Source organism: Formica exsecta, unplaced genomic scaffold, assembly GCF_003651465.1.
Source record: "Formica exsecta isolate Colony F162 unplaced genomic scaffold, ASM365146v1 scaffold235, whole genome shotgun sequence".
NCBI lineage: Eukaryota > Metazoa > Arthropoda > Insecta > Hymenoptera > Formicidae > Formica > Formica exsecta.
In genome coordinates, this window is record NW_021849633.1 from 19,243 (window position 1) to 46,459 (window position 27,217).

At 32.9% G+C, this 27,217-nt stretch overlaps 2 protein-coding genes across 4 annotated transcripts; both read left to right on the forward strand.

Moving 5' to 3' along the window:
* Positions 1-1,589: 1,589 nt before the first annotated feature.
* On the forward strand, positions 1,590-13,128 carry LOC115235794 (WD repeat-containing protein 26). 2 transcript variants are annotated; one of them, XM_029807789.1, is made up of 11 exons: positions 1,590-2,231; positions 2,446-2,717; positions 3,380-3,539; positions 4,097-4,267; positions 4,994-5,167; positions 9,390-9,578; positions 10,267-10,533; positions 10,943-11,088; positions 11,165-11,373; positions 11,511-11,705; positions 11,839-13,128. In XM_029807789.1, exons 2-11 carry the CDS (start codon positions 2,485-2,487, stop codon positions 11,892-11,894), a joined length of 1,800 nt encoding a protein of 599 aa, XP_029663649.1. In that variant the 5' UTR covers positions 1,590-2,231; positions 2,446-2,484; the 3' UTR covers positions 11,895-13,128. The 2 variants fall into 2 exon arrangements, with proteins under 2 accessions (XP_029663649.1, XP_029663647.1); XM_029807787.1 differs by having other exon boundaries at positions 2,469-2,717.
* Positions 13,129-20,733: 7,605 nt separating this feature from the next.
* LOC115235809 (pancreas transcription factor 1 subunit alpha-like) lies at positions 20,734-25,241 on the forward strand. 2 transcript variants are annotated; one of them, XM_029807825.1, is made up of 3 exons: positions 20,734-22,707; positions 22,983-23,305; positions 24,214-25,241. In XM_029807825.1, the coding sequence occupies exons 1-3, from the start codon at positions 22,427-22,429 to the stop codon at positions 24,351-24,353; spliced, it is 744 nt and encodes a 247-aa protein (XP_029663685.1). In that variant the 5' UTR covers positions 20,734-22,426; the 3' UTR covers positions 24,354-25,241. The 2 variants fall into 2 exon arrangements, with proteins under 2 accessions (XP_029663685.1, XP_029663686.1); XM_029807826.1 differs by having other exon boundaries at positions 22,983-23,302.
* Positions 25,242-27,217: the final 1,976 nt, after the last annotated feature.

Below are 27,217 nucleotides of genomic sequence, written 5' to 3' on the forward strand. Positions count from 1 at the left end.
CTCATTATTCTGTACATAAAAATATTACGGTAAGATTATCGAAAACTAAATATTTTACGAGATATTTTATTTTTTATATTAAAATATGTCAGATTAAAATATAAAATAACTCAATAAGTACTTAAGGAGGGAAACCAGTGTAACGGCTAAAAAAAAGGCTATTTTTAAGGATTTTTTTCTGGTAAATAATTGTTTTTTTCCCAATTGCGTTATTAACATCACAAAGTACATAATTTGAACTACCTTTTGTGAAAATTTCGTTAAAAAATATTAATATTTATAGCTACAATAACCAATAGTATGAGCCACCTTAAAAAAAAATGGGCGCACGCGTTGCGGAGCAACGAAAGCTCCAAAACAAAAAAAACAAGGATTTTCTTAAAATATAAAACAATAGCTTCAGTTGCACGTATGGAATTTTCGATTGAATAATTTTTTTTTGTAATGTTAAAAACCAGAGGTCAATGTCTCACCGAATTAGGAATTTTTTTCTTCAAAAGTCCGCCATTTTGTAACAAATCATTTTTTTTTAAATCCATACGTGCAACTGAAGCTATTGTCTTATATTTTAAGAAAATCCTTGTGTCTTTTTAAGTCTTACAACTTTTGTCTAAAATATTTTTCTCTAAAATGCAATGTTTACGAGATATTTTAGTGTATCCAGACTTTTGACACATCCCGTATAACCGACTGCCCAACGTTGGTTCATCAATAAAAACGAGAACTGAATCCTGCAGGAGGACAACGATCCCAAACACCGCAGCAAGCTCTGCTTCGAGTGGAAGGAGCAGTCTGGCATCGTTACACTTGATTGGCCGTCGCAGTCGCCCGATGCAAATCCAATTGAGAATGTGTGGGCATACATCAAGCAGAAGCTTCGTGGAAGGAAAGTATTCACTTTGAAGCAGTTAACTAGAAAAATTCGTCGCATTTGGAGGTCCGCGTATGAATACGCCGTTAACTTGGTCAAAAGCATGCCTCGGAGATGCCAGGCAATTATTGGGCGCGTTCGACAGAGAAAGCGCTCAGTTATTATCTTGTCAACACTCGACGTTGATTTGTTGGTTCTAAAAGTAAGAGCCAATCGCGTTCGATTGCTACTGAGCGGTTTTCTCTGCTGAACGCGCCCATTGACGCCGGTGGTGACTGGACACATTATTAATACAATTGCATCTTTGTTCTGATCGAGTACAATGCACCCACGTATTTAAAAATTTTGTTCAATAAATTTTTCTACAAATTAACCCGAACACGCTGTTACTTGACTGACTGTATGTATTGTTTTTATTACGTATATTTTCAATTTCCATTGCGACAATTTACTGTTATTGCTATTTCTATTCAAATTTTAGCGGGAGTTGCCAAAAAATGGTGGACCAATCAAAAGTTGCTATCGTATGGCCAGACCATAGACATAGTATATCTAGACCGAGTGTTGAGGAGTGAGGGCCAAGGTGCACGTAGAAAAGGACATACTCTGTTTCGTGCCCCTTGCGTTTTCTCTCACTCGCATGTAGCATACAGATCAGTTTTGCAATGGCATCTCGCGGTGAAAAGCAACTTTAAGTAGACAAAGAGAAAGCCGAAAAAAAACCCGAAGCCAGCCAGTCTATATGATAGTCGAGTACGTAACGAGCGGATATAGCAGGCGCAACGATCGCTAGTCTGCCTATCCGCAAAGAAGAACACGGTGTGACGTAAACGGCGATCTAAACAAGTATCAGCTGTGCCGCAGTCATTGTTCTTTGCTTCGCATCGAATTCTGAGCAAGGGCGAATCCCTTTCCCCGGGACTCGTGTCCATCGAGTCGAACGGCGGCGGAGATAGCGGTAACATTGGCGGTGATTGGTTCATCCACACGCGAAGATACGCGAGAAGACGGGTGAACCATTCTTTTAGAGACACGACAAGTGGCGAGAGGGGAAAAAAAGAGAAAAGGCTAAGGCCCAAGACTTTTTGCCCTCGTGCCTATAACGCAACCGTGGCCGTGTGTGTGCTTTCGAATTCCCGGTCCCCCACAGCCTTAGCTGCTAAGTCGTCAACAGTTACCCCGGGGGATAATAATCGTGTGAAAAACGGGGCGGTACGCGCATAAGCCTGGCCTCGAGCAGCGAGTCGGACGACGGTGGACTCGCTCCGCCACCGCGCAAAAGGTCCCGTAGTTCTCTATCGGCTACCGTAAGACCAGCGGACGAGCAGCACTCCCCCAGTCCGGACATGGATAACTATCGGTAATGTTTTTTTTTTTTTTTTTTTTTTTTTCCCCGTACATGTATTTACGTTTCTTTGTCTAAATAATTTCTTATAGTTACACTTTCTCCGTTTTTTACATCTAATATATATAGCCTAACAATTTCAAAAATTTTTTAAGGTTACAAGATAGAAATATTCGATTAGAATAGAATATATACTAATGGCTTCGAATTAATAATATGGTATCGTCAGTGCCATCATGGATAACATTTCAGTGTACACGACAGCGTAATGCAACAGCAGGCCTCAAATGGTGGTGTATCTTCTGGACTACAACAAAATGGATCTAAGGCAGACTCTGGTGGACTTCATGCGAATGGCAACTTGTTACCCGAATCGGATGGTGATGTTAATAATGTGAATGGGGAAATAAATCAGAGTTTGGGACCTCCAAAAATAATGGACAAAACTAATCAAGATATTGTGAGACTTATTGGACAACATTTAAAGACAGTTGGTTTAGAGTATGTAATACTGTTGTTTAATTTCTAAATATTTTAAGTTGTCAGTCTCATTAATTTAGAAATAAGAAAATAATTTATTGTTAACTGCAAATATAAATCTACTTATTTTTACTATAACAAAATTACAATATATATATAAATTGTTAATTATATCACAATAGTCATCCTGTTTCATTGTCAGCTAAAAATTTATAGGTAATTTAATGTCTTCTTTGTCGATTCATGCTTTCTGAAGGGAATTGTATTAGTCTATAAGAACAATATTCAAATGGTAAAAAAAAAGCTAATAATAGGATTTTGAAATATAGGTAGTATATAGTATCTGTGTCAATTATATTTATTTTATGATAATGGGCAAATATGAAAAATGCATATAGCATTGAAATATCCCAACACTGGAGATAATTTAAGTTTATATAAAATTATAATTATATTTCTACAAATTATTTTAAAAATAAGAAATTATAATACATAATTATGTATTTTATCAGTCTATATATTGACAACAGTTGCAGTTGTTTATTTTAACATTTATTATTGCCCATAAATTTATTAATATCAATTCTTATAAAAGATCTTGCATGAATTTTTAGCAATATTATATATAGGGAGATGTAATTTATAATTAACAATAAATAACAAGAGAAATATATTATTTTTAGTCGTACAGCAGATCTACTTATGCAAGAATCAGGCTGTCGACTAGATCATCCTGCTGCAGCAAAGTTTAGACAGCATGTTATGGATGGCGATTGGAATAAAGCAGACCATGACCTCAATGAACTGAAATCTTTTTTGAAAAGTGCACACCAGAGTTTAGTGGTAAATCTTTCCAATATAAATAATGATCACGATAATACAAGTTGCTTCTAAAGTGTTTAGTCAAACTTGATTTATATATTCTATTAATTATACCGATGAAAGAAAAAATATATATATGAAAGATTCATAAATATATTTTTTTCAAGTTAGATATTAATTATAAATTAACGTGAAAAGATTTCGGTATGCAATAATTAAATATATAAAATAATTAAATATATAAATAATTAAATATATAAAAATTATTCAATATTGCTTGATAATAAAATATAAATAATAACATATCAATGGAAAGTACTGCACTACAAAATTGTAACTTTTTGAGAGATTTATTTGTATAACTTTACAAAATTCCTTCTTTAATTTAAAATAAAACTATAATACTATGATTCTGTTAAATTATGGTTAAAGAACAAATAAATAATAAGAAAACAAAAGGAAAAAAAGTGTAATTTTAAAAAACTAATATTGGGAAAGATAGCATTTGTAGAATTTTTTATCAGTACAATTAGTAAAATATATATACAATTTAATCAATATTCTTTTTTTATTCATAGGAGATGAAATTCTTACTGCTAGAGCAAAAATATTTAGAATATTTGGAAGAAGGTATGGTATTTGATGCGTTACATGTATTACGCAATGAGCTTACACCTTTGGGCCATAATACTGGTCGTGTTCATCAGTTATCTTTATTTATGATGTGCAGTGGACGAGATGAATTACAGGTATTTTATATATTTGTTTTATATAATAGACATACACTATGAAACAATTAAGTTTCGAGACTTTCATATAAAAAATTTATTTTTAATCATACAAACCTTAGACAGTTAAAAAGTTTCAATGTAGTCACCATCTAACTCGACACACTTAATTCAACATCTCCATCATTGCTCAAAGCAGCTCTGATAGTCCTCTGAATCTAAAGCAAGCCCTTTCAAAATTTGATTCACGTTTTTGTTATGTTATCTGTATCTTTGAAACGTTACTCTTATGTATAGCTGACTCTCTGTAGGCTTGTTGAATCATTTGTAATGTTTCTGTTGACGATTTCTCTAATTTAACACAGAATTTAATGTTGGCACTTTATCAAACGTTCCTTCCATTACATCGATTTTTAAATAAAATTTTATAACACAATTTCGGGTAATTGTATCTCATTAACTATTGAACCAAATAATTCAAAATTTGCACCACGTGTTGAGTATTGAATTGTTAATAACCCTCTAAAATAGCAGCACAAACGGATCAAACGTTCGGAAATGCGAAGCGAGTCTCGACACTTAATTATTCGACAGTGTATAGAGTTAATACAGCATAATAAACTATACTTGTTTAATATATATTAATAAGTTCCTACGAAAATTGAAGCTTCCTCATTTAAGAGAATATCTTTAAAACTAACTTAGAATTGAAAATTTGATCACTAGCAAATGGACACTTGTTGACAGACACGTGCAGGCTGGGATGGCAAAGGGCCAGTCTCCAGGGCTGCGCTTATGGACAGACTACAAAGGTACCTGCCACCCTCCATTATGTTACCACCACGCAGACTTCATTCTTTACTTTGTCAAGCTGTGGAAATGCAAAGTCAACTCTGCACGTATCACATAACACATACGCAGGTATATTAATGAATCACATATATTGCAATTTAAATTATCAGTTTAAATATGTGCTACTAAATATATGTATACTTGCTTACCACATTATTTCTATATTTTTTTATCTATGTTTTTAATGCTTACTTTCTTCCTCTGTTTTTTTCTTATCATATTACTGTTCTGATGAAACAAAATACTGAGATATTTTTAACAAGTTCAGTAATATTGATATATCTATCTCAAAACAAAATAAAGCTATTTATAGAGATATACATAGCACAAAGATAATAATGAGAGATATTAATACTACATAAAAGTAATTATTTTTGAAATTACATTTTTATCAAAGAAATATTTAAATTCGCAGTATCTCCAAATCTTGTCATTTAATTTTAGAAGAATAAAATGTTTATTATTGATGAATACATTTTTTTTTTTTTTAATTTGAAACATAAACATCACACATGTTTTAAAAACCTGAGTTTAAAAACAGTTATCTTATTGTTTTTATTTTACAAAAAAAAAAGATTTAAATTGAATAAGAAACAATATTCAAACGTCATTTGTAATAAAAGTATTTAATATTTTGATTATAAATGACACACATATCAATTTTAAATTAAAAATATCTCAGTTTGAAATTATAGCTGCAATATAACGGTTTCAATTTAAAAACAATAAATGTGTAAAAAGATGTATCAAAAAAACAACTCAATTGTCATATAAACAATTATCATATAATTGATTAGCATGAAGATAAATAATTATTTCAGTATAGAAGCATAATGAAGATACATATAGCTCACGAGGGCAGTACACAATACATATATGTATGTTTATGATAATATAATCCATTACTTTTCTTGTGAATATAATGAAAAAGAGAGAAACACAAAACTGAAAAAAACATAAAAAGGAAAAAAGAGATTGTATTATTTTTTGTAAGAAAAACATGCTAGTTTATACAAATTTTCAAAATTTGCGATGTTTCAAAAAGAATATAAAAATTAACTTTCTCAAATAAGTGCGTTTTGAAAACGCATTATATTCATTGAAGAGTTTTCTCCAATCTAATTTTATATGAAATTTACTTAAAGAAATTTTATATATATATCCGTTTTTGTATTTTCGTTTATCGAACGTAATATAAACTATTTATTAAATGAAAAAAATAGGTAATTGTTTACATTAATGGATATCTTGCTGATGACCTTAACATATATTGTAAAAGTGAAGATATTGATTAATGTTTACTTTGTTTTAATTGGCGGTTTTTTAGATATTTAACAAAAAAGTTTATTGTGTACAGAATGTAATCTTTCGAGATCATGTACATTTAATAGAAATTGAAAACTCATGTAGAACCATATTAGAGCACGTTCCACTTAACGACCGCAATGCTCACGATATCATTTTATCCTTGTTCACCAAAAGTTAAACAAAGACAGATGATCCTCGCGAGCATAGACATAGTATATCTAGACCAAGTGTTGAGGAGTGGGAGCCGATGCCCACGTAGAAAAGGACATACTCTGTTTCCTGCCCCTTGCGTTCTCTCTCGCTCGCACGTAGCATGACGAAAGAGAGCGCTATGCTCTGTGCGAGCGAGAGAGAACGCAAGGGGCACGAAACAGAGTATGTCCTTTTCTACGTGGGCATCGGCCCCCACTCCTTAAATAAAGGCAAACGCTCGGTCTAGATATACTATGTCTATGCTCGCGAGTGTTGCGGTCGTTAAGTGGAACGCGTCCATAATGATCCCACAAGAAACGCGGGGGAGGGGCGGAGCCCCTGTCCCCCATAAAAAAAACTAACCTAATCCTACTTATTTTATAACTAATCTTAATTTTAAATTAGAAGAGAGAGGCTCCCCCTGCCCCTGTCCACACGTTTCCTATAAAATTATTATACAGTTCCACATGGATTTCCAATTTTCCACGCGAAGCGAGGTTCCCTACCGCCCGATACTTTAGTGCGAATCGAGGTTTATTATTGTACGGTTTCACATAAATTTCTGTGTTTTGATCTCTTCTGTCAAATTTTATAAACACTAAATTTGTTTGTATAGATTATTGTATAGATGTATAAATGTTTAGGTAGATATTCGAAATTGTAAATAATAATAGTAAATATCTAATACAAATAGTTTATGTATAGGTATATGGGTGTTTAATAAATAATATTTAATACGCTATATTAAATGTAGGTGTCAGAAAATTACATTCTCTATTCAGTAAAACTTTTTTGTTAAATATCTCAAAAACTCAAAACCAGATCATCACTTAAAACAAAGTACGGATTAATCAACATTTTCATCTTTACAGCGTATATCAAGGTCAAGGTCATCGACGAGATGCCCATTAATGTAAACAATTATCAAAAAATATATTATACATATACACTTGTGTGTATGCTCACAAGGTTAAATAAAAAGTTGTAATATCTATTTTCTATTCTATAAAAGTAGTTTTAAGATGAGAGTAACAATATGTCATACAAGAATATTTAAAGTCATAAGTCAGAAATGGAATAATTAATATAAATGTTTTTTTATATGTATACAGGGTGTCCCATTTTAATTTTCACACCGTAATATTTCGAAAACCATGCATTTTCAAAAAAAATGTTTCAGACAAAAGTTATTTAACTCGAAGGGGAGGCATAAGAAAGTGCCATTGGTTTGACCTTGGATAGTCGTTTGAAGGTCATATGAAGGTCACCTTTAATTTCTTAAATGGAAATCCCCATTTTCCATTACATATTCTTGTAGCTTAGCTCGAGAGCTTCTCAAAACATTATAACAAAGTATTTTTTCATTAAGTATTTTTCGAGTTATTTTATATCTTAATCTGACGTATTTTGATATAAAAAATAAAATATCTGATAAAATATTTAATTTTTGATAATTTTACCATAATACTTTTATGTACGAAATAATGAGACAAATCAATTAGAGTAAACTTGACTTTCACGTTATCTTCAAACGACTATCCAAGGTCAAACCAATAGCATCTTCTTATGTCCCTTTTCGAGTCAAATAACTTTTGTCTAAAACATTTTTTTTGGAAATGCAGGGTTTTCGAGATATTACGATGTGAAAGTTAAAATGGGACATCCTGTGTGCGCGCGCGCGCGCGTGTGTGTGTGTGTGTGTGTGTGTGTGTGTTTAATAAATAAAAAATGGAGGTTTCTATTGCACATATTTTTAAATCTATGGTAATTGAAGGGTGATATAAACCATCATAGTTTTTATAGGAAATGAAACTTTGTTTTCCCAGAAGATATCCATCACAGGAACACTATACGCACACATTCACATTCTAATGGAAATATTTTATAGAAACTATAATATATGAAATCACACTTAAATAGTACAAAATCACATACTGAAATCTGAATTAATTGATCTCTTTTTATTATGATTTTATTAAAATTTGAATAAAATTCGGAAAAATTGATTAAAAATTGATTTTATTCAGCAAATTTTAATAAAATTGTATTTATTTAGTAAGTTTCGTGAAAGCCTATGCAGCAAAGAAAGGTTACAGACATATTGTAGAATAATTTTATTGAAAGATTGCAATATTGCAAATATTGCGAAATATTTGCTATACCATTACTGTAAGATTGCGATAACGTTAAGATGTCGGCCTTTAGAAAGATTGCAACAAAATGTTATAGGAACATTAGGATACAATGTATTTATAATAATGCAATATATATAAGTACTTTTCATTTTAAAAAGGAACTGGACGGATCAGCTACGCCAAAAGTTAATAAATCTAATACATTTCGAGATTTATGAATTTGCGATTGTGCACAAAGCACTTTTTTTAGTTTTTTAAAATACAAAATTAATAATTAATTTGTGAGTTTAAGTAAAGATTTATCCTATAGAATTAAAATTTTTATTTTTATGAGTTTTTGCATCATACAGTTAAAATTGTGGTACAATTAATATAAAAAAGTTTCTTTAATATAAGATAATATTTACGACTTTGAGATTAAATTATATTCTACAAGGCAAATTCTTATTTTATCGCACATATTTTACCGCACATTATTATTAATTTTATATTTTAAATGGCTAAAAGTAGTTGTGTGTGTGTATGTGTGTATGTGTGCGCGCGTGTATGTGCGTGTGTGTGCGTGCAATGTCAAATTTATGAATCTCAAAATGTATTAGATTTATTAAATCTATGCACTGTCTCAATTAAAATTATTAATGATTTTTCTCCCAAAGCCGGCGAGTCTAGAAAATGTCTCTCTGCTTGTGGATCACAGTTGTGGCAAGGAGCAATTTCCGTGCCATACCATACAGATACTCAATGATCATTGTGATGAAGTTTGGTATTGCAAATTCTCACCCGACGGTCTTAAACTTGCCACAGGCTCTAAAGATATGACTGTAATTATATGGGATGTAGATCCAGTGAGTATACATATAGTGATTCACTATGAAACTGAATAAGTGTTTGGAAAATTTCGTAAAATTTTTTAAGAATTTATTATTTTAAAAATATATGATCTATATTTTGATAATATACGTTATAAAAAAAAATTTGTTTTTACATTTCTATTTTTTCTTTTTCTTCTTATATTAATTTATGTTTCCAGCTATATCAAAAGTTGCATTAAACATTTTTATGAAATTTTTAAAATATTTAATCAATTTTATGGATAATCTAATATTGTAAATGGATTATTAATAATATTTAGCCTTTACAGTAACAACATTTCTTTAAACTGTAGATCTTTTCGGCCAATTTTAAATCAATTTTTTCTATACAAAAATTTAAAATATTTGGAGTTTTTATTTAAATGATTGAAAATAAAGTTTTTTGAAAATCCTACATTTTTCTGAAGAAATAGATAAAATCATCTTTTTTGCAAGATATAATTGCGTTTTATTTTAATTTGAAAAAATGTTACTTTATGAAATTTAGTTGCAAAAAATGTACAGCATTGAACATAGGAAAGTTATAATAAATAATAATTTTTTTTTAATTTCTGAGGAAAACAACTTAATGTTGGCAAAAAAATGTGATTAGTGTTGGCATCCTGTATAATTTTATTTTTGAGAAATATAATCAATAAACATTTGTCTAAATGTGATATAGGAAACGTTAAAAGTAACACATAGAAAAACACTTGAAGGCCATACATATGGTGTAGCACTAATTGCTTGGAGCCCTGATAGCAGCCATCTAATTGCTTGTGGTCCCGAAGATTGTCCCGAATTATGGCTTTGGAACGTTGACACGCCCGATTGTGAATTACGCGTGAGATTGACTCAAAGTACGGATGATTCGCTGACAGCTTGTGCCTGGCATCGTGATTCAAATAAGTTTGTAGCGGGAGGTCTTCGTGGTCAATTTTACCAATGCGTATGTTAACTTCTATAAATTAATAATATAAGCAGTTTATAATGTTATCTCTTTGATCGTACCACATAAAACAACTTTTTAAAAATTTTCAACAAATGAAATTTAAAAAATGCATTTCAATTATGGAATATTGCCCAAATTTTGTCATATTAATTAGTGTGAAATAATAACATAAATTAATAATGGGTTGCCTCAATAGGCTGTTTATTTAATTTAATTTATTTTTATTATGAGGGAAATGGCAGGGGGGAAGTGAGACATTTTTAATTATCGCTAGATATAAATATACAAGGTTTGCACCTAAAAAAAATATTGATAGATTATCTCATCTTTTTATTAGACAAAATTTATTAACTTGAACTCATATTGAGCATCTTTTAATGTACTTAATTTTAATAAAAAATTTTAGGATATGGATGGCAATGTTTCCGATTCATGGGAAGGAGTAAGAGTAAAATGTCTATGGTGTCGTAGTGATGGAAAGACTGTTCTAGCCGCTGATACACATCATAGAATTCGGGGATATAATTTCGACGATTTATGCGATTTCACAATGTACGGTTTAGTAATCAGTTGAAAATGCGATATCATTAAATAAAATTTTTAACAAAATCGTTCTATTCCATTATAGGTTGCAAGAAGATCATCCCGTTATGTCATTTAGCGTAAACAAAGCGGATCGACTCGCGTTACTAAATGTGGCCAATCAAGGTGTGCACCTTTGGGACTTACAAGATAGATGCCTTGTAAGACGTTTTCAAGGAGTCACTCAAGGACATTTTACTATTCATAGCTGTTTCGGAGGGACTAATCAAGATTTTATTGCATCTGGTAGTGAAGGTTTGTCTCTCTCTCATTCACAAAAACAAAATTGTTATATATTTAATCACTGCATATATTTCAGTCATTATTTAGAAAAAGATTTGTATAATACATAATCAATAATTTGTTATTTTTATTTGTTATTTTTAACATAGATACTAAAGTATACATTTGGCATATCAAGAGAGAACTACCTATAGCAACACTCACAGGACATTCTAGAACAGTTAATTGTGTCTCATGGAATCCTGTTTACCATCAAATGATGGCTTCTGTATCAGATGATTTTACAGTAAGGATATGGGGTCCAAGATCATCTTCCCTAGATGGAGCTGAAAATGATAAGACTGGTAAGCCTTCACAAAATCTTCTGGAGGGCGGGGTGGGGGGGGGGGATTATTTATAATATAAAAGAGTTGTTGCAACATGTTATATTAATACAACTATCTTTTCTAATTCTTTTCATGCATTTATTATTTTCAGTATTGCTAGAAACTAGCTCTTCAAATACCAGTGGATGGCATGAAATGGTATCGTAGCGAACTACAGAGCGCACCAGTGTTCCCATGACCTCATGGTGTTCAAAAAACTGTCATATTGACATTTGACTATCATACTGTCCTGTTGATTGTCATATTGACATTTTACTGCCTTCTGCAGTTGCCCTCCATACCTCTTTTGTCATTCTTACCTACCACCCATTGAATAGAGGTAATAGGAGAGATGTATATGTTAGCAACAACTGCTAAACCGTCTGCAACTATTAAAACCGAAACCATCGAGTGTAATTTTCACTTTTGTGCATATATACTTTCTTTTTAATAGTATCTTTATGTATTTTGTATGCATATGTGGTATCCATTGTGTTATCTCAATTAAAATGTTGAGTGATTTAAGCATCAGAATTAATAATCGAAGATATGATGCAGCATAATAAAGTAGGTTATATGGCAGAATAGAAAATGAAGAAAATTCCGTCTTAGGATTGATGTGTAAGGATAAAACTATAAGCAAGAACATGGAACGCCTCTGTATGATATTGGGACAGTATCGTAGAAACGTTATGTTTTGACAGAAATTTTGTCAAATTTGACTATAATTGTATCAATAAATATTGTAAATAACAATTTCGAATCTAGAGTTTTATTCTAAGTCATTCATCGATTAATGACATAAACACTATTTTTAATGTTATATTTTGTAAGTTTTGTGACAAGATTATATAAATTTCCAAATATAGTATTGTGATCTCATAGCAGATTACTGGATTTCATATATTAAGCAAACACTCAAAAACACTTGATGGAAAAGCAATTTTGTTCATTTCAATATATACACCAAACTACAAAGTTTAGTAAGTGACATATGTAAATGTGTAAAATTGCTTAAGCATTTATAAAATAACTATTATTTATCAATTTTTATTTAGAATCATACACAATTCGTGCAAGAAAAGTTATCCACAATTTATGTATATCACTATAGTCTATAGCTTATAGGACTTTCTAATGAAGCGCTTAATATGAATCAGAAACGTTTTTATGTGAAAAAGCCAATTTATTTATGTATGATTATATAATTTGAAATGATAAACATATAGATAATATTTGAAAATTATGAATGTTGCGTGCTGGTCTTATTAACTGCCATGTATCAAAAGATGTATGTGCTATCTTTTGCATCATTTATTCAAAAATATATGATGTGCATAGTGTGATAACACCTTAGTACGACGATATATAATGTTTAATAAAGTTCGTAAATTTGTTTTTTTATCATTGTTGTGTGTATTTGTTTGTGAAAATAATTTATAGAAATTATATGAAAAAGGTGGGAATTTTATATCGTGAAAAGGATAAAAATAATTTCTTTTAATCTGATAATATAATTGGCTTTATTCAAGTTACAATAAAAATATGCTTGGTATGTAACGACAATTAAAGAGATGAATATAATCTAAATAAAAAAATTTTCGATTTATTTCGCTATCTGAAATAAACAAGAACGAGAAGTCTGAGAACAGCAAGAGAAAGAAAGAGAGATTTAGAATCTATATACACACACACACACACACACATATTTACATACATATATTTAAACATGTATAAATATCTTTGCAACACGTACTATTATTAAACATATTTACATCCAAAAGAAACTTCTATAATTGATCTTAATATCTATTAATAGAAAAAGTACAGTAAAAACTATAGTAAAAAACTTAACGTAAATCACTATTATCATTTGCATTTACCTCTCCGGTGCCTTATTAGCATTTTATAATTTAATCAGAAATCTACAATTTCTTGTATAACTTAAAATTAAATTAGATTAAATTTAATTCATAATTAGATAGATTTTATAGTTCCCTAACAACACACATGTTCAAAAGATGACTAGAGGACATCCACAGGATGTTTTATATCCTCCGCATGACCTCTCGACTCTAGACGTCTTTTGAGCATACGTGTAGTTAGGGTTCTATCTATGACGATATAATTGCAATTGCATTAGCTATAATCTTTCGTGGTCCTACGTCGAATCTGACTCGACATAACGTTTCCAGTCGGTCGTCGGTCCTATGTCAACAAGTCTAGCTCGACATAGGAACCCAGTCGGCCACATCTGTTCTAACAGATATTGCCAAGTGCTATGATTATTTACAAACATTCTAGTAATCTTGAAAATATTTCTGGTAGTATCATGGCTGTATATACATATATATATATATGGCTGTATATACATATATATATATATATATATATACAGGGTGAGTTTTTGTTTTTTATTTTTTATATAACGCTTAATAAAGGAGTTATTATTGAGTAAAGTCTGCCAAAATCAGCGCCAACCTTTAGCCGCGTGCCTGGTGCCTGTAGTGTGCGTGAGCGCTCCGTCCTTAGAACATATATACCTGGAAGGGGAATTGCCTATACTTCCCGTGGAAAAGATCTGTGACCAAGTTGGGTACGAGAGAGCAAGATAGATTGTAACACCGACGAGTTGTTATTAAAAACCGGTGGTCTTATGGGATTTAGTGTGACTGAAAAAAAACTCGCTGCGCGTTATTTTAGTTCATTCAGTTATTGTTTTATTATCAAAAATGTATAGATCTTTTATATAACTGCCTCAAGAACAACAAAATAAACATTTTATCGTAAAGTTTGGACCAAGCTAAAAATATATAAAATTTCTTAAATAAAATGTATAGCAAAGATTAATTCGTTTTTTAGAAAGATGAAAGTAAAGATATTCAAACCAGTATCTTTAAGCACTAATATTTGTGTAATAAAATATTTAAAATATACCACTCTTCATAAAATCCTCTGTCAGTAATAAAACTAGTTTAATGTTTATTCAGTCTTCCACAGCCAGTTAAGTATATTATCCCACAAATACATCAGTGCTTAAGAATTCATATTGGCTTGAATATCCTCATTTAGATAAAATTTCTTTGTGGTTTTCTTTCCATAAGGAAAGTTACATATAAATATTTTAATTTAAATATATATATATTATGTACAAATAGATTTTCACACATAATCAAAAACCGTACATATCTCACATGAACGCGGTTTTCTACAGTTGTGTTATCCCCTCTACCATAGTTTGGCGTGATGCACGCCTGACGCGTCTTGAATCTGGCATGACAGCACGTGGCGCCTGACGCGTCTCGAATCTGGCATGACAGCACGTGGCCACGCCGCTGTTTTTCTTGTAACGCTTTCTCTAGTTGGTACAGTGGCGCTAACTGGATCTATTTTAGAGCCGGCGGAACTACATGGCCAGATCCACTTTTCCGTGCCATGGTAAAAAGGTCGATTGGTTTATGTCCGTGCTAGATTCATAATTGTGGATCTCGTATCGGAGTTGCGTATCAATCTGATACAAATATATGTAATTATAAAAAATTATTATATATAATAATAAAAGTATAATAATAAAGAATTTTGATTCTAAATCTTTATACATTTAAGTTTACAATGATCATTTATCATAATATCTAATTAGGTTTATTGATAGTTTGTGCAGTTAATGATTAAACGCTATTACGCTATATTGTTAAACATATAAGCGAGAGATACTACTGCATCTCTTGATATAAACATATCTTTTTAAATTTATAAATAAAATTTTAAATAACTCTAAGACTGCTAACCGGATTGTAGATCTATGCGCAATTTCTCGATATCTCTTTTTTTACTTATCGCTACAGTTAAACGTGATCCTAACGAGGGTTAATAAATGCGATTTGTCACTACGAACATGACGTGGATCCATAATTAACACATCGTACATGTGCGCGATGCATCTGTCGATGGAAGATATTACGATTACGACGCGCGCGTTAGAATTTCACGAGAAAACGTATATAAAAACGTCAAATCACACTAGCTAAGCGTAAAACATAGTTGCAAAAATCATTGATAAGCGAGTTAATGCGTAGATTATATCTCATATCATCTTTGAATAGCATTTAACGAGATGTTCCCCATTGACGATAAAGCTATCTTGATAATAATCTCGATAGATATATGAATAAAAATATTTGATTGTCGTATGCACATCTGCATGACATACGTTCGTTGCCGAATAAATGCTTTTATTTCTATGTAACATTCATAAATTTCATCCGCATAACGATAAGATGAAATAACATCAAGATAAAATAACAATCAGACAGCAGATAATCGAAAACGCATATTGAATTGTTTGTCATTGAGAGATGCATTATTCTAATACTTTTTAATTATTGACATTTAATATATTATATAATTATATATTTTCTTCTATTTTTTTTTCGCTTATTCTATTTTTACACTTCATTGACAAGGCCAAACTTGTCCTAGTCATCGAGCTTTCGTGTCCGCGTATAAGGAGGCCCACAGCCACCTGTCTAATAATGCGCCTCTCGTATCCGGTGCCGCCAAACTGTTTCCGGTATCTAGGGCTGGATGTTACCCCCTGTGGTGTCCTCACACGCGACCCCGCGTAAAAGGGGCACGAGACCCCAAAACACTCCACGCTCCAATGCACCGCCTTTCCCAGTTTTTCTGGGGAACAAGCTTCCCTCCGTAATACGTGTACGTATATGTGTATGTGTGTGTCTTCGGCATCCGCACAATCGATTTGTTATTGCGACTCGTCATTGTGCTGAGGGAACAGCGAGAACTCTGATAGTTTTAATCGTCTCGCTATTTTTCTATTTTAGGAGCTATGCATTCGCTACACGTTTTAGCTAGTGTTGAAAATATAATGATGATGAGAAGAAGTGTAAGAGAGAGAAGAAAGTATTTCTTATTTATATAAATATTTAAACACACATATATACTTTCTCCGTCTTTCTATCATAATTTTTAGGTCCCTTACTTAATATAAAATCCCAATTATTAATATATACCAATATATCTTCAGGTTTTTTACACATAAATTTATCATACACATTTTATACACATAAAATTAAAAATTTTTTTCTAATAAATTAATTCATATGTAATTATTTATCTTTATTTTGATATTATGATATATATATATATAATATAATTCGCGATAAGATTAATGTTCTGACGGAAAATTATTGTCTAAAGTGGATGTCTTACCCCAATTCATAAACGTAAATCGATTTCACACTCCCGCTGAGTATAAATTAATAGACACTTACGATTGCGTTTCGATAGACAGGATATTCTGGCGCGTTCCGTGTACCAGGTGTTAGCCATGGTTTTCTCCTGTCAGGATGTACCGTGAAAAATCGCTTTATCCATGGATCGTCTAATCCGGAGTTTTTCATGATTGCTTCGAAAGAAGAAAGAGAAAGAGAACAGATGCAAATTTTTAATTGCGACTCAACCTTCCCCCTTTTTCAAAATTATCTGAATCAAAGATGATGTTCTCCGTGCTTAAGACGCTTTATCATACCTTTTTATACTACGATCGATGATGGCAAATTTTTTTCGAGGTCTAGTAGAGATAATATTTATCCGATTGTCGATGTGCGAAGCGAGATCGAGCGAATCCGATCCGCCGTCGTCGGAATCGCATTTAAGCGCGTACACGTGGCCATAAGCTTTACCGATTTAAATCCGAGATCCCCTTTAGTTATCTCTCGATCTCGAGGATCAAAAATATTGCGGCACAATGGGTCTGTGCCGACGTAGTATTTTCATTTCGGATTATACCGAAACAAGCTGCGGCCTGTTGAAAATTCGATTGAAAGGTATACATATAAAACAATAAAAAATTTTTGCTTTTTGTTTTATTTATTTGAAAATAATTCGAATTTAGTATCATGAAATAACTCGAATTTAGTATCATGAATTTCTTGCAGATATGATAAAATTTGTGCCAGTTTTATAACCATATTTTCATTATACATTTGCATATATTTCTATAAAGGAGAATTTTTTTTAAAGAGTAATTCAAATTCAATTCAAATTAATCATTTTTTTTTAAATCATTAAATTACCAATGTAATTGCAAAATATATAAATATCTTTATTATTTTAATATAAATACATAGTAACGCGAAAAACGCCAACCGTTCAAGATACAATTTTCGACTGGATGGGGGTTTTAATTACAACCGTGGGAAATAGTAACACCGTTTTCCTGATTCTCTCCGGAGAAGCATCACAGATGGAACTATAATTCATCCGGCACGACGTACCCTCGCCTCATAATTTTAGGCCGCTAATTATCGAAACGTAATGGACGAGATCCGGAAACGAATATTTGTAACAGGGCTTAGTTTATTAGTTTGTCGGCATTATCAAAGAAAGGATCTACTGTAAATTTATTTAGATTAAATATTAACACGTTTGTCATGAATAACACATATGATTATTTTCATAAAACAATGTAATATATATATTATAATTATTGTCATTGTAGAAAAAAGTACTTAAACCAATATTTTTACGAACACATGACGAAGTACATTATTCTTTTTTTAATTATACATATTATTTGTATCGATTATTATCGATCGTAATGAGAACTGTAAAAAAGATCAATTCTTTTAGATGCTCAAGGCAAAGACCTTAACACAATTGTTCATTATGAAATCTTGCGCTTCACGAAAATTATATTATAATTAAAACAGTGAATATTATTAATCGACAAAGCTCTTCTTCACAATTAACTTTCTTTTTAAATTTTTTACTTACTTCTTGTGGCAATATTCGATGCAAATATTACATAAATCGAATACAAAACAAATGATACTCTCTCTCCGTGTGTGCGACACGTGTTTTTTTTTTTTTTTTTTTTTTTTTTTTTTTAAGATTTTTTCCGTTTTTAAGTTTTATGTCGTATACGACTATTTTATCATTATTAAATAAAATGATATAAGATTAATTGCAACTGTATTCGAACATTCAGATCTTAATTGTGATCAGTTATTCATTACACGATTACTTTTATATTAATTTACATCACTTATATAATTTCAAAAAAATAAGCGATTAGTATCAAATAGTATTTTATTATTTTGTTCATGAGAGATTCTCTCTCTCTTTTTCTATGTAACGTTGGCTATTAACGAACGCAATATCCGTTTTTTTTGTACATCTAAAGTATTATCCGGTTTAGACGCGTGCATCCGGCAAACATATTGCCGGCGTAATTAAATATTTCTCTCTCTCTCTCTCTCTCGCAGGGTGTCATTAAATATTATTATCTTGCGTCTAATAACGCGGTGGAGAAATCAGATCGGTACCTGTTACGGCTCGCATAATTACAGGTTTGCCCGAGAGGGCCAAATGTCGCCGAAGCGGTTAACCCCAGGACGCAACCCTATTGCACGATGTTGCGGCCGCACGTGCGAGTCACGTGCGACCAATTTCTTTTTTATTACGACTTACCTGTGATTCCGGCGATGCGCTCTTCGCTGTTTGTAACAATTCGAGAGAGATAAGAATTGAAATGAGAGGACGAAGCATCGATTATGCACTCCACGAGCGAGATATACAAAGATATTTTACATATTGTGTGTATGTGTGTGTGATTGCAATATATATACATATAATATGTATGTATAATTAATTATATAATAATATATGTTTTAAAAATTATTTTTACATATTTCACGTATGCATATATTATATTATATATATATATATATTACGCATTTTTTAGTGTATTGAAATTCATATATCAAGAAAACACACACAAAAAATGTGGAAAGATAGATAGGAATAAAAAAAAAAAAATATTAATATGCTTCGTTATTTTACATTGCAAATTCTCTTTTTTTCCTCTCCGGTTTATAACCGGTTTGGTCTACTGCAATGGACTTTCGCTCGCGTCCATTAGACAATTACGAATTCATGAAGCAGCTATAGACTGTACTTGAAAATTCTATAGGTTCGGCGAAAACGTGCAAAACCTATGATTTGCCAAGTTCGCAAATAACGAACAACATTCAACGGCGATGAAAACTTTCTGCGAAAATGCCAAGCGACTGTATAAGGTCTGGGCACTGCGTTATTAATTTAATCTAGTTTCGATATACAGTAAATGGTTCTGAAATACCATTAGAAAAAATTATTATCGTTTGAATAGATCTTTTTAATAATTTTCACAAAAGTTTGAAAGAAATGTTCAAATGATGAAAGGAAATACTTAGAAATTCACTTAATAAATTTACTTTCGAAATATTTATATTTACTTAGCTCGCGATTAACTTACTGTCTGAGAAGTTGTCGCGAAAGAACGTAAAGTTTCTCAAGGTTTTTTATACGCTATATTTATAACCGATTTTAGCGACTCTCAATGAATAAGGATTCATATATGAATATACACATGCACATAGAAAAATTATATTCGTCATAGTTTCCAGAGATCTTTTATTTAAATTTCTAAACATTTTGCTTTTTACACATATGCATCTTTAATTTTTAGATATAAATATACTTTTCAATACGATAAAAATACTTTTCTCATAATCCTGCGACTTTATTAAGTATTTCAATTTTGCGTTCAATTTTGCACGATATTTTGGATCTTGATTACACCAACCACACATTTACCCCGATATAGTACTACTTTTATTTAAATAAAGATACACGTAATTTTCCTTCGGAGCTGGATTTGCTTTGCGATATTTTTGTGACACAAGTAGTTTCTTAAATTTCGTGCATCTCTTTATTTTCGAGAAAACATGCGCTTCGATTGGCCGCGGGCCGCGTTTTTACGTTCCATGATGATATCTAGGAACGACAAGCGGTTCCTTATCAGATCGATGAAGAGGCGGCGCCGCTACCCCAGCAACCAAGGGATAGGCAGGCTCTGCCAGCCAAGCGTTCAACGAATGGGGTTGTAGCTGGGCTTTCAACCCCCGGCATGGCTTCCGCTTTGCCGCTTTTCGATTTTAGTGCAACGAGAGACCACCTGAGCGACCGGAACACGATAGGTGGTCTGTCGGCAAGAAGCTGCGAGAGGTCTTGACTCCCTCGAAATCCCGAAACGATCTGAAGAGTATTTAAAGGACTGTCCAAAGTTACGCGATAGTGTTCTCCGGAAAAATTGTAGACGACAGTTTGCGACGCTTGACTAATTCATGCAACGAATGAAGAAATATTTAAGTTGTCAGTGCAAATGCAATTAAAAGAATTCTCGAGAAGATAATCTGTAGAATATTTCAGGGAATTCTTTAAATTTTTATACACAGTGGTGTTGCGTAGATTTATTAGACAATCATTGTGACAGTAAAAAAGTTGCAAATCTATAAATATTTAAAACACCGAGTGAAATTAAAGTGAAATTGGACAATGTGAGATTCTAAAGAATATTTAAAACCTAATATAGAAATTTTCTCCGTAATATCTTTTTGAAGAATTGCAAACAATGCATAATTATAATAATTTGAACAATCTTCGTAATAAATAAATCTAATCTGAATGACAATCGGTGCAATTGTAAAGTGCAATCTGAGAACTAAAGAATAGTATTCTGAATAATATTCGAAGATTGAACAAACTTATATAGTGAAAAGAATGGCCAAATATACAATAATAATATTTAGAGGCTGACATTTTGAAATTTTAATTGAAAAAGATTTAAAAAGATCGTAAAAAACAGCATATAATTAAAAAAACGCCATCATTTTTATTCATAAATGAAAAGATCCATTTTTATATCATAAAACAGATCACGATAAAAATTTCTGGAGAATATCGTGTAAAAGTTTCTCCCCGCAATCTCGCGTAATGCAATATGTCAATAAAAAGAAAATAGATAAATCAACCTGTTTGTGATAAATCTAATATAATAAATAATAGAATAATTAATAAAGCGACGTAAGAGAAATCCTCAACTCGTTAAAACAATAAAATTGATGCGTTCAATAACTGCTACCAAAGTACGAATAAGCGAATGAAATAAGGATCTGTGAAATACGAAAAAGATCTTATAAAAATACGAAGAAATATAAAAATATAAAGAAGTGCGATAAAAAAAAATTATTCTTGAAGATACATTATCTTTCGAGTGTATCTGTGCGAAGAAATGTCTGCAATTTATAACTGGCAAAGTAATGCAAGTCCGAATTTATTTATCTCGACATCGTAAGTGGCATCGCACTGGATGGAAGCCAAGGCATTCCGGAACAATCGATTAACAAGTGTTGCGACAAATCTTGACACGTGCCATTCGGCGCGGTTCGCCAAGACACGTGCCGTTGTGTTTAGAAATATTACCCTGCACGCGCCTAGAGCTCCGACACGTGTCGATCCTATCTCTCGATCCTCGAGACGTGATCGAGTGCTCGATTCGAAATTCCGGCGATACGGCCAATATGTAATTATCAAGGGGATTTAGAATTCAGTTAGTAAACAATCGTTCGGTAATCGAATCCAAAATGCTTAACGCGAGGAATTAAATGACGTGAGACACATCAGTTTCATTTACGTTCTAGTCAAACGATCTAGTCATATCGTTTACGTTAATTAGTAATCGACGTTAAATTAAAATTGCATTGTTATTAATACAATTGCAAGATTCGCGATATCGAGCGCATAAAATAAGCGTTAAATTTGTGTGATTATCGGCGAACACCATCCTCATCATCATCATGTATTCGATGGACAATCTCGAGCGGGACATGATGAACCGGCAATACTTATACGAGGCGCACACCTTCCTGGGGAATCCGGCGATCCCGGCATTGCCGCCTCACTGCGGTGTGCCGACGACGGCCACGCTTCCGGCTGTCATCCCGTCGCAGCTACCCTCGTCTCATCATCCCTCCGGTAGCACCGGTAGCACCAGCGGGAGCGAGCACTACCTGTACGACGAGAATAGCAGCGACAACGAGAGCGTCTACAGCAGCGATCAGGAAAATCACACGAGGGAGTGAGTATATCCCGGAAATGAGACTCGCTTCCTCTGAGTCAGTCTTTTGAATTTTTCGACGATTTCGGGGACTCGCGATTTTTTTCCCGATATTTTTGAATCTCAAATTTCAAATCAATCCAATGAAATTCGAGATTCATCTTGCTTAAGCTTAGCGATTTCTCTTTGATCGTATCGGGAAATATTTAAAACGGCATTTTCCCTTTTTGAGAGGACATATTAAATACAGTTGTCAATTATAGGATTAAAAATAGAACATGCATCATTTTTCATAGACGAAGTCGAGGTAATCGACGCAGCGGAGCATCGGGAAAATGCCCGAGGCAGGTGCAGGTACAGCAGCGGCAGGCGGCGAATATGAGGGAGCGAAGGCGCATGCAAAATATAAACGACGCTTTCGAGGGTCTGAGGGCCCATATACCGACTTTGCCGTACGAGAAGAGGCTATCGAAGGTCGACACGCTGAAGCTGGCGATCGGTTACATAAACTTCCTCAACGAGCTCGTCCGGACGGACAAGGGTAACGATCCGCTGACGGGCAGTAGCGGTCTCTCGAGATGTTCCAGCCGGGATGATTCTAAGAAGATCATAGTCCGTGGTGAGGCCAATTTCGATTATATCTGTAGTGATCTCACGTTTAAAATCCGTGCCCTCCCCCCCCCCCCCCCNTAAAATAAAATAATAATTTATAAAAATATTAATAAATAATATTTTTTAATCTTAATATCTGTCTATATTGAAAAAAGTTTCGTCTACGGAATCTTTGATAAAATTGATATCGAGATTTCAAAAAGTCATCGATATTTCTGACAATTTGAAAAATTGAGTCGTAAATAATCAAAATGTTTCAATATCGAGAATTTCCATGAATTATATATGCTATAGCCGGTTTTCAAAGTCTACAATATAGCATGTCATGTAGTTTACAATTTAGATTTTACAACGTGACGGGCAATCCAACCTTGCTGACATTTCGTCCGTGATTCGATTTTGATTGCATTTCCGCGTATGATTTAGTTTAATGCACGACGTGTCGCACTTCACGCTATTTCGATATTATATGTGCACAACATATTAATGTCGGACCGACTATACTTCCGCCTCGGAATCACATAGGGTCGATTTATCATAATTACCCATCTACCCTTTATTTCAAGACAGGTGTCCCCGATAGATACGGGGTGCTTCGCGGTAAATTATTGTTCAGAGAAATTTAGAGATTATCAAAAAATTTGGGAACCGCGCGAACTGTCTATTATTTATACATTCTGCTTTTTCATTAATTAAAATGATATTCTCTTTTGATATATTTTTAAATTAGAAAATTTTATAACACAATTTATTATTTTGAGATGTTAGTATATCTTTTTTTCAAAATGATAATCATATATCTTTCACAAATTACGTAAAATAAAAATTTCTATGTCGGTTCTGATCTTTTTTTTTTTTTTTTTTTGACAATTTTAATAAAGTTAATTTTTATCGCGAACTGCTACTTATTTTCAGGGTGCGGTGGAAATCCATTTATCTCGCATTCGCTCTCGTGGTCGAGAAAATCGGATATCTCGCCGAATGGCACGATGTACGCGAAAGTTTGGACGCCGGAGGATCCGCGGGCGTCCAAAAGCGGGACGCCTTTCGAATAGACGGAGCGTTGACAAGAGAAAAATGTACGACTTTCGTAAGACTCCACTTATACAAGGGACAGAAAGGATCGGATGCGTCACTCACGGTGAACAAGAACGTTCCTCTCATCTCGCGTGTTATTTAGTGTCTAAGCAGAAGCGTTTCTAGTCACTGATCCTCGTCATGTGATTTGTACCTTTTCATCGAATTTTGTCTCCGTTTCTTTAAAATTCTTTAAGCATAAATATAATTGCGATTAATTATATTAATATCTATTTATTTCTCGCGATTTCATCGAAAAGGCAACTTCGTTATAATAAATCGAATAGCCGTTGTAAAATACACACGTCAAAAGAGAAAAAATGTTTTACTTGAAAATAAAAGCAATATCCTATTGCATTTTTATAAATGAATACAATCCAAATATATTTTTAACTCTGAAGCAAATTTCAAAGTCTAATAAAATTTTTTTTTTTTATTAGTAGTATAATTGATCTTTCCGATTTAGATTTTATTTTTAAAAAGAGAGTAAATCGCGTTTATTTTGCAGCCAATTTAATTTCCATACTTTTTGTTTTTTGTACTATCAAATCTATATATCTGAATATCTATGAGATATTTTTACGAACGTTCAGAGAGCAGGACATGGTTTGTAAATAGAAATTATCAAAATAGGCGAATTAATGGGATAAGTACATCGTTTATACATCATTATCGCGACGTAACAGAGGTGATGTGCGGCGAGCATCATCATCACTATTGTGAATAACAAAGCCAAATAAAAGTAGTTCTAAAAATTTGTCTTATGTATCATCTATCTATGTCGCAGATCCTTAAGATTGAAAATCGATGCATAGACAAATCTGCAGGTAGAATTTTCCGACAATAAAAACATTGCAAAATCTAAAAATCTTCTTACTTATTAAATTAACACGAAATTATATCATTATAATTAAAACTCGAGCAATAGATAAATTTGAAAGATCCACCGTCATTTACAAGATTACAGGTATCTTTTAAACTCGTCAAATCTCGTATCTCAAAGACGTTCTCGACAACGGTTTCGCGTTAAAAGAGGGTAGTGGCAAGATGGCCGAAACCGCCGAAGGGTTGATAACTGAAACACCCTAAAAGTGCTTCTTGTGTTCGCGTGGGGGTGGATTAGGAGGGAGAGAGAGAGAGAGAGAGAGAGATGGTAAGGAGTGAAAAAGAGCAGGAAACGGAGGGAGAGATATGGTAGGCGGTAACGTCGATATTGCGGCGTCGCGACGCTCTGCAACTCAGCAGGGATAATGGCGTCGACGGCTGCGAGTCTTCTCACGATCCTCCCGTTTTTCCTCCTCGTCATTGCGACAACGACGAAACCGCATCTCGAGACCTCCTTCTCGCTCTCACCGCGCTCCAGTTGCCGCCGCGATACTCAAATGCTTTCATTATCGCACATCATTATCGTCATTAACAACTTCAAAGCAACTTCGCAAACGCAGTGCGAAAGATAAGAAACTTCTCTCTCTCTCTCTCGCATTATTGCGTTATTATGCGCTCGCACGCATCGGGAAATACCGTTTGGTTTACCGCGATTTGCAATCATATTGCTCGGAATTAATGTCTATAAAAACGCCAGAATTATTATTTTACATGCGTATAATTAAGTATATAAATAATCATGTATGTCGGAGACTCTTTGTCAGTTTAGCGATTTTATAAAAGATCTCTTTTATAAAGCGCCGAATCTTTATACGATGGTGTTTTATAGAAAGAGTCTAGACTCTTTTTATAGAAAAATTAAATTTACAAAGAAACCATATATAAAATACGTCATATATCGTTAAATAAATATTTAAATAATTATATACATTATATAGCAAAAAAATAAATATTTTAATTGCATAATGTAATTTCTATATAAATAAGAATTAAAAATGAAGAAACGTAACCGAGAGTTTTAATCCGAAATTCAGAGTTACCAATCGATCAGATTCAGATAAAATATAGTACGTGAATTGTATTCACTTGGAGTGCACGACCCGCAGCACGGTGGGCCACTATCAGCTGTGAAAACAGCGTTGTTTATAGACACCGCGGCACAATGAGGTGTAATTGAATCCATATTCTACGGGGTGTGCCCGGTGAACCCGAACCCTCCCCATGATGTCCAAGGGGGCTAGCGGAACCACTCCTCCCCCCTCTTTCCCGTTCAATTGCTGCCTCCGGGGTGGCTGTATTTAACGGTTCGGGAAATCGAGGGTGGCTGTCGATTTGTGGACAATTAGGGACGATTTCGTGGCACCGGAGGGCCTGAAGGGAGAAGGGAAAAGGGAGAGCGAGTCGCGTAACCCCGATCGATTCGCAATCTCCCTCGCGTCTGATAAGACGCGTCTTCTGCTTGATAAAATGTCCCGATAAGTGCATGATCTTCGATTCAATTCGGTGAATTTTAAAAGAAAAATCTGAAATATTCACAAATCAACTTTAATTGTTTCTGAGAAATTCGATAAAACTTGAATAATTTTTTGACAAATTTATTTTCTGTATTTAATATCTCATTTATAGATCACAAAATTATGATATTTAATTGATGAATATCTTTTTTTACAAAGACAGAAAATTGACTACAACTTTTTCATAAAACCTGAATTGAAAGAAAGAACTTGCTATGGTTTTGAGGTATCCTATTTATTTGACAGCAGATTTAATTGATTATAATGATCGTAGATAAGGAATTAATAATAATGATAATAAACAATAATGCTAGAAAGATAACGTATCGATGCGATTCTTATCAGACATATTCTCGGAAGAAAATATGAGTTGATTTATGCAGTGTTCGAACGACCGAGAGTTTATCTGCGTTGACGCAGGTGTGTCGATACACACCTGCCTT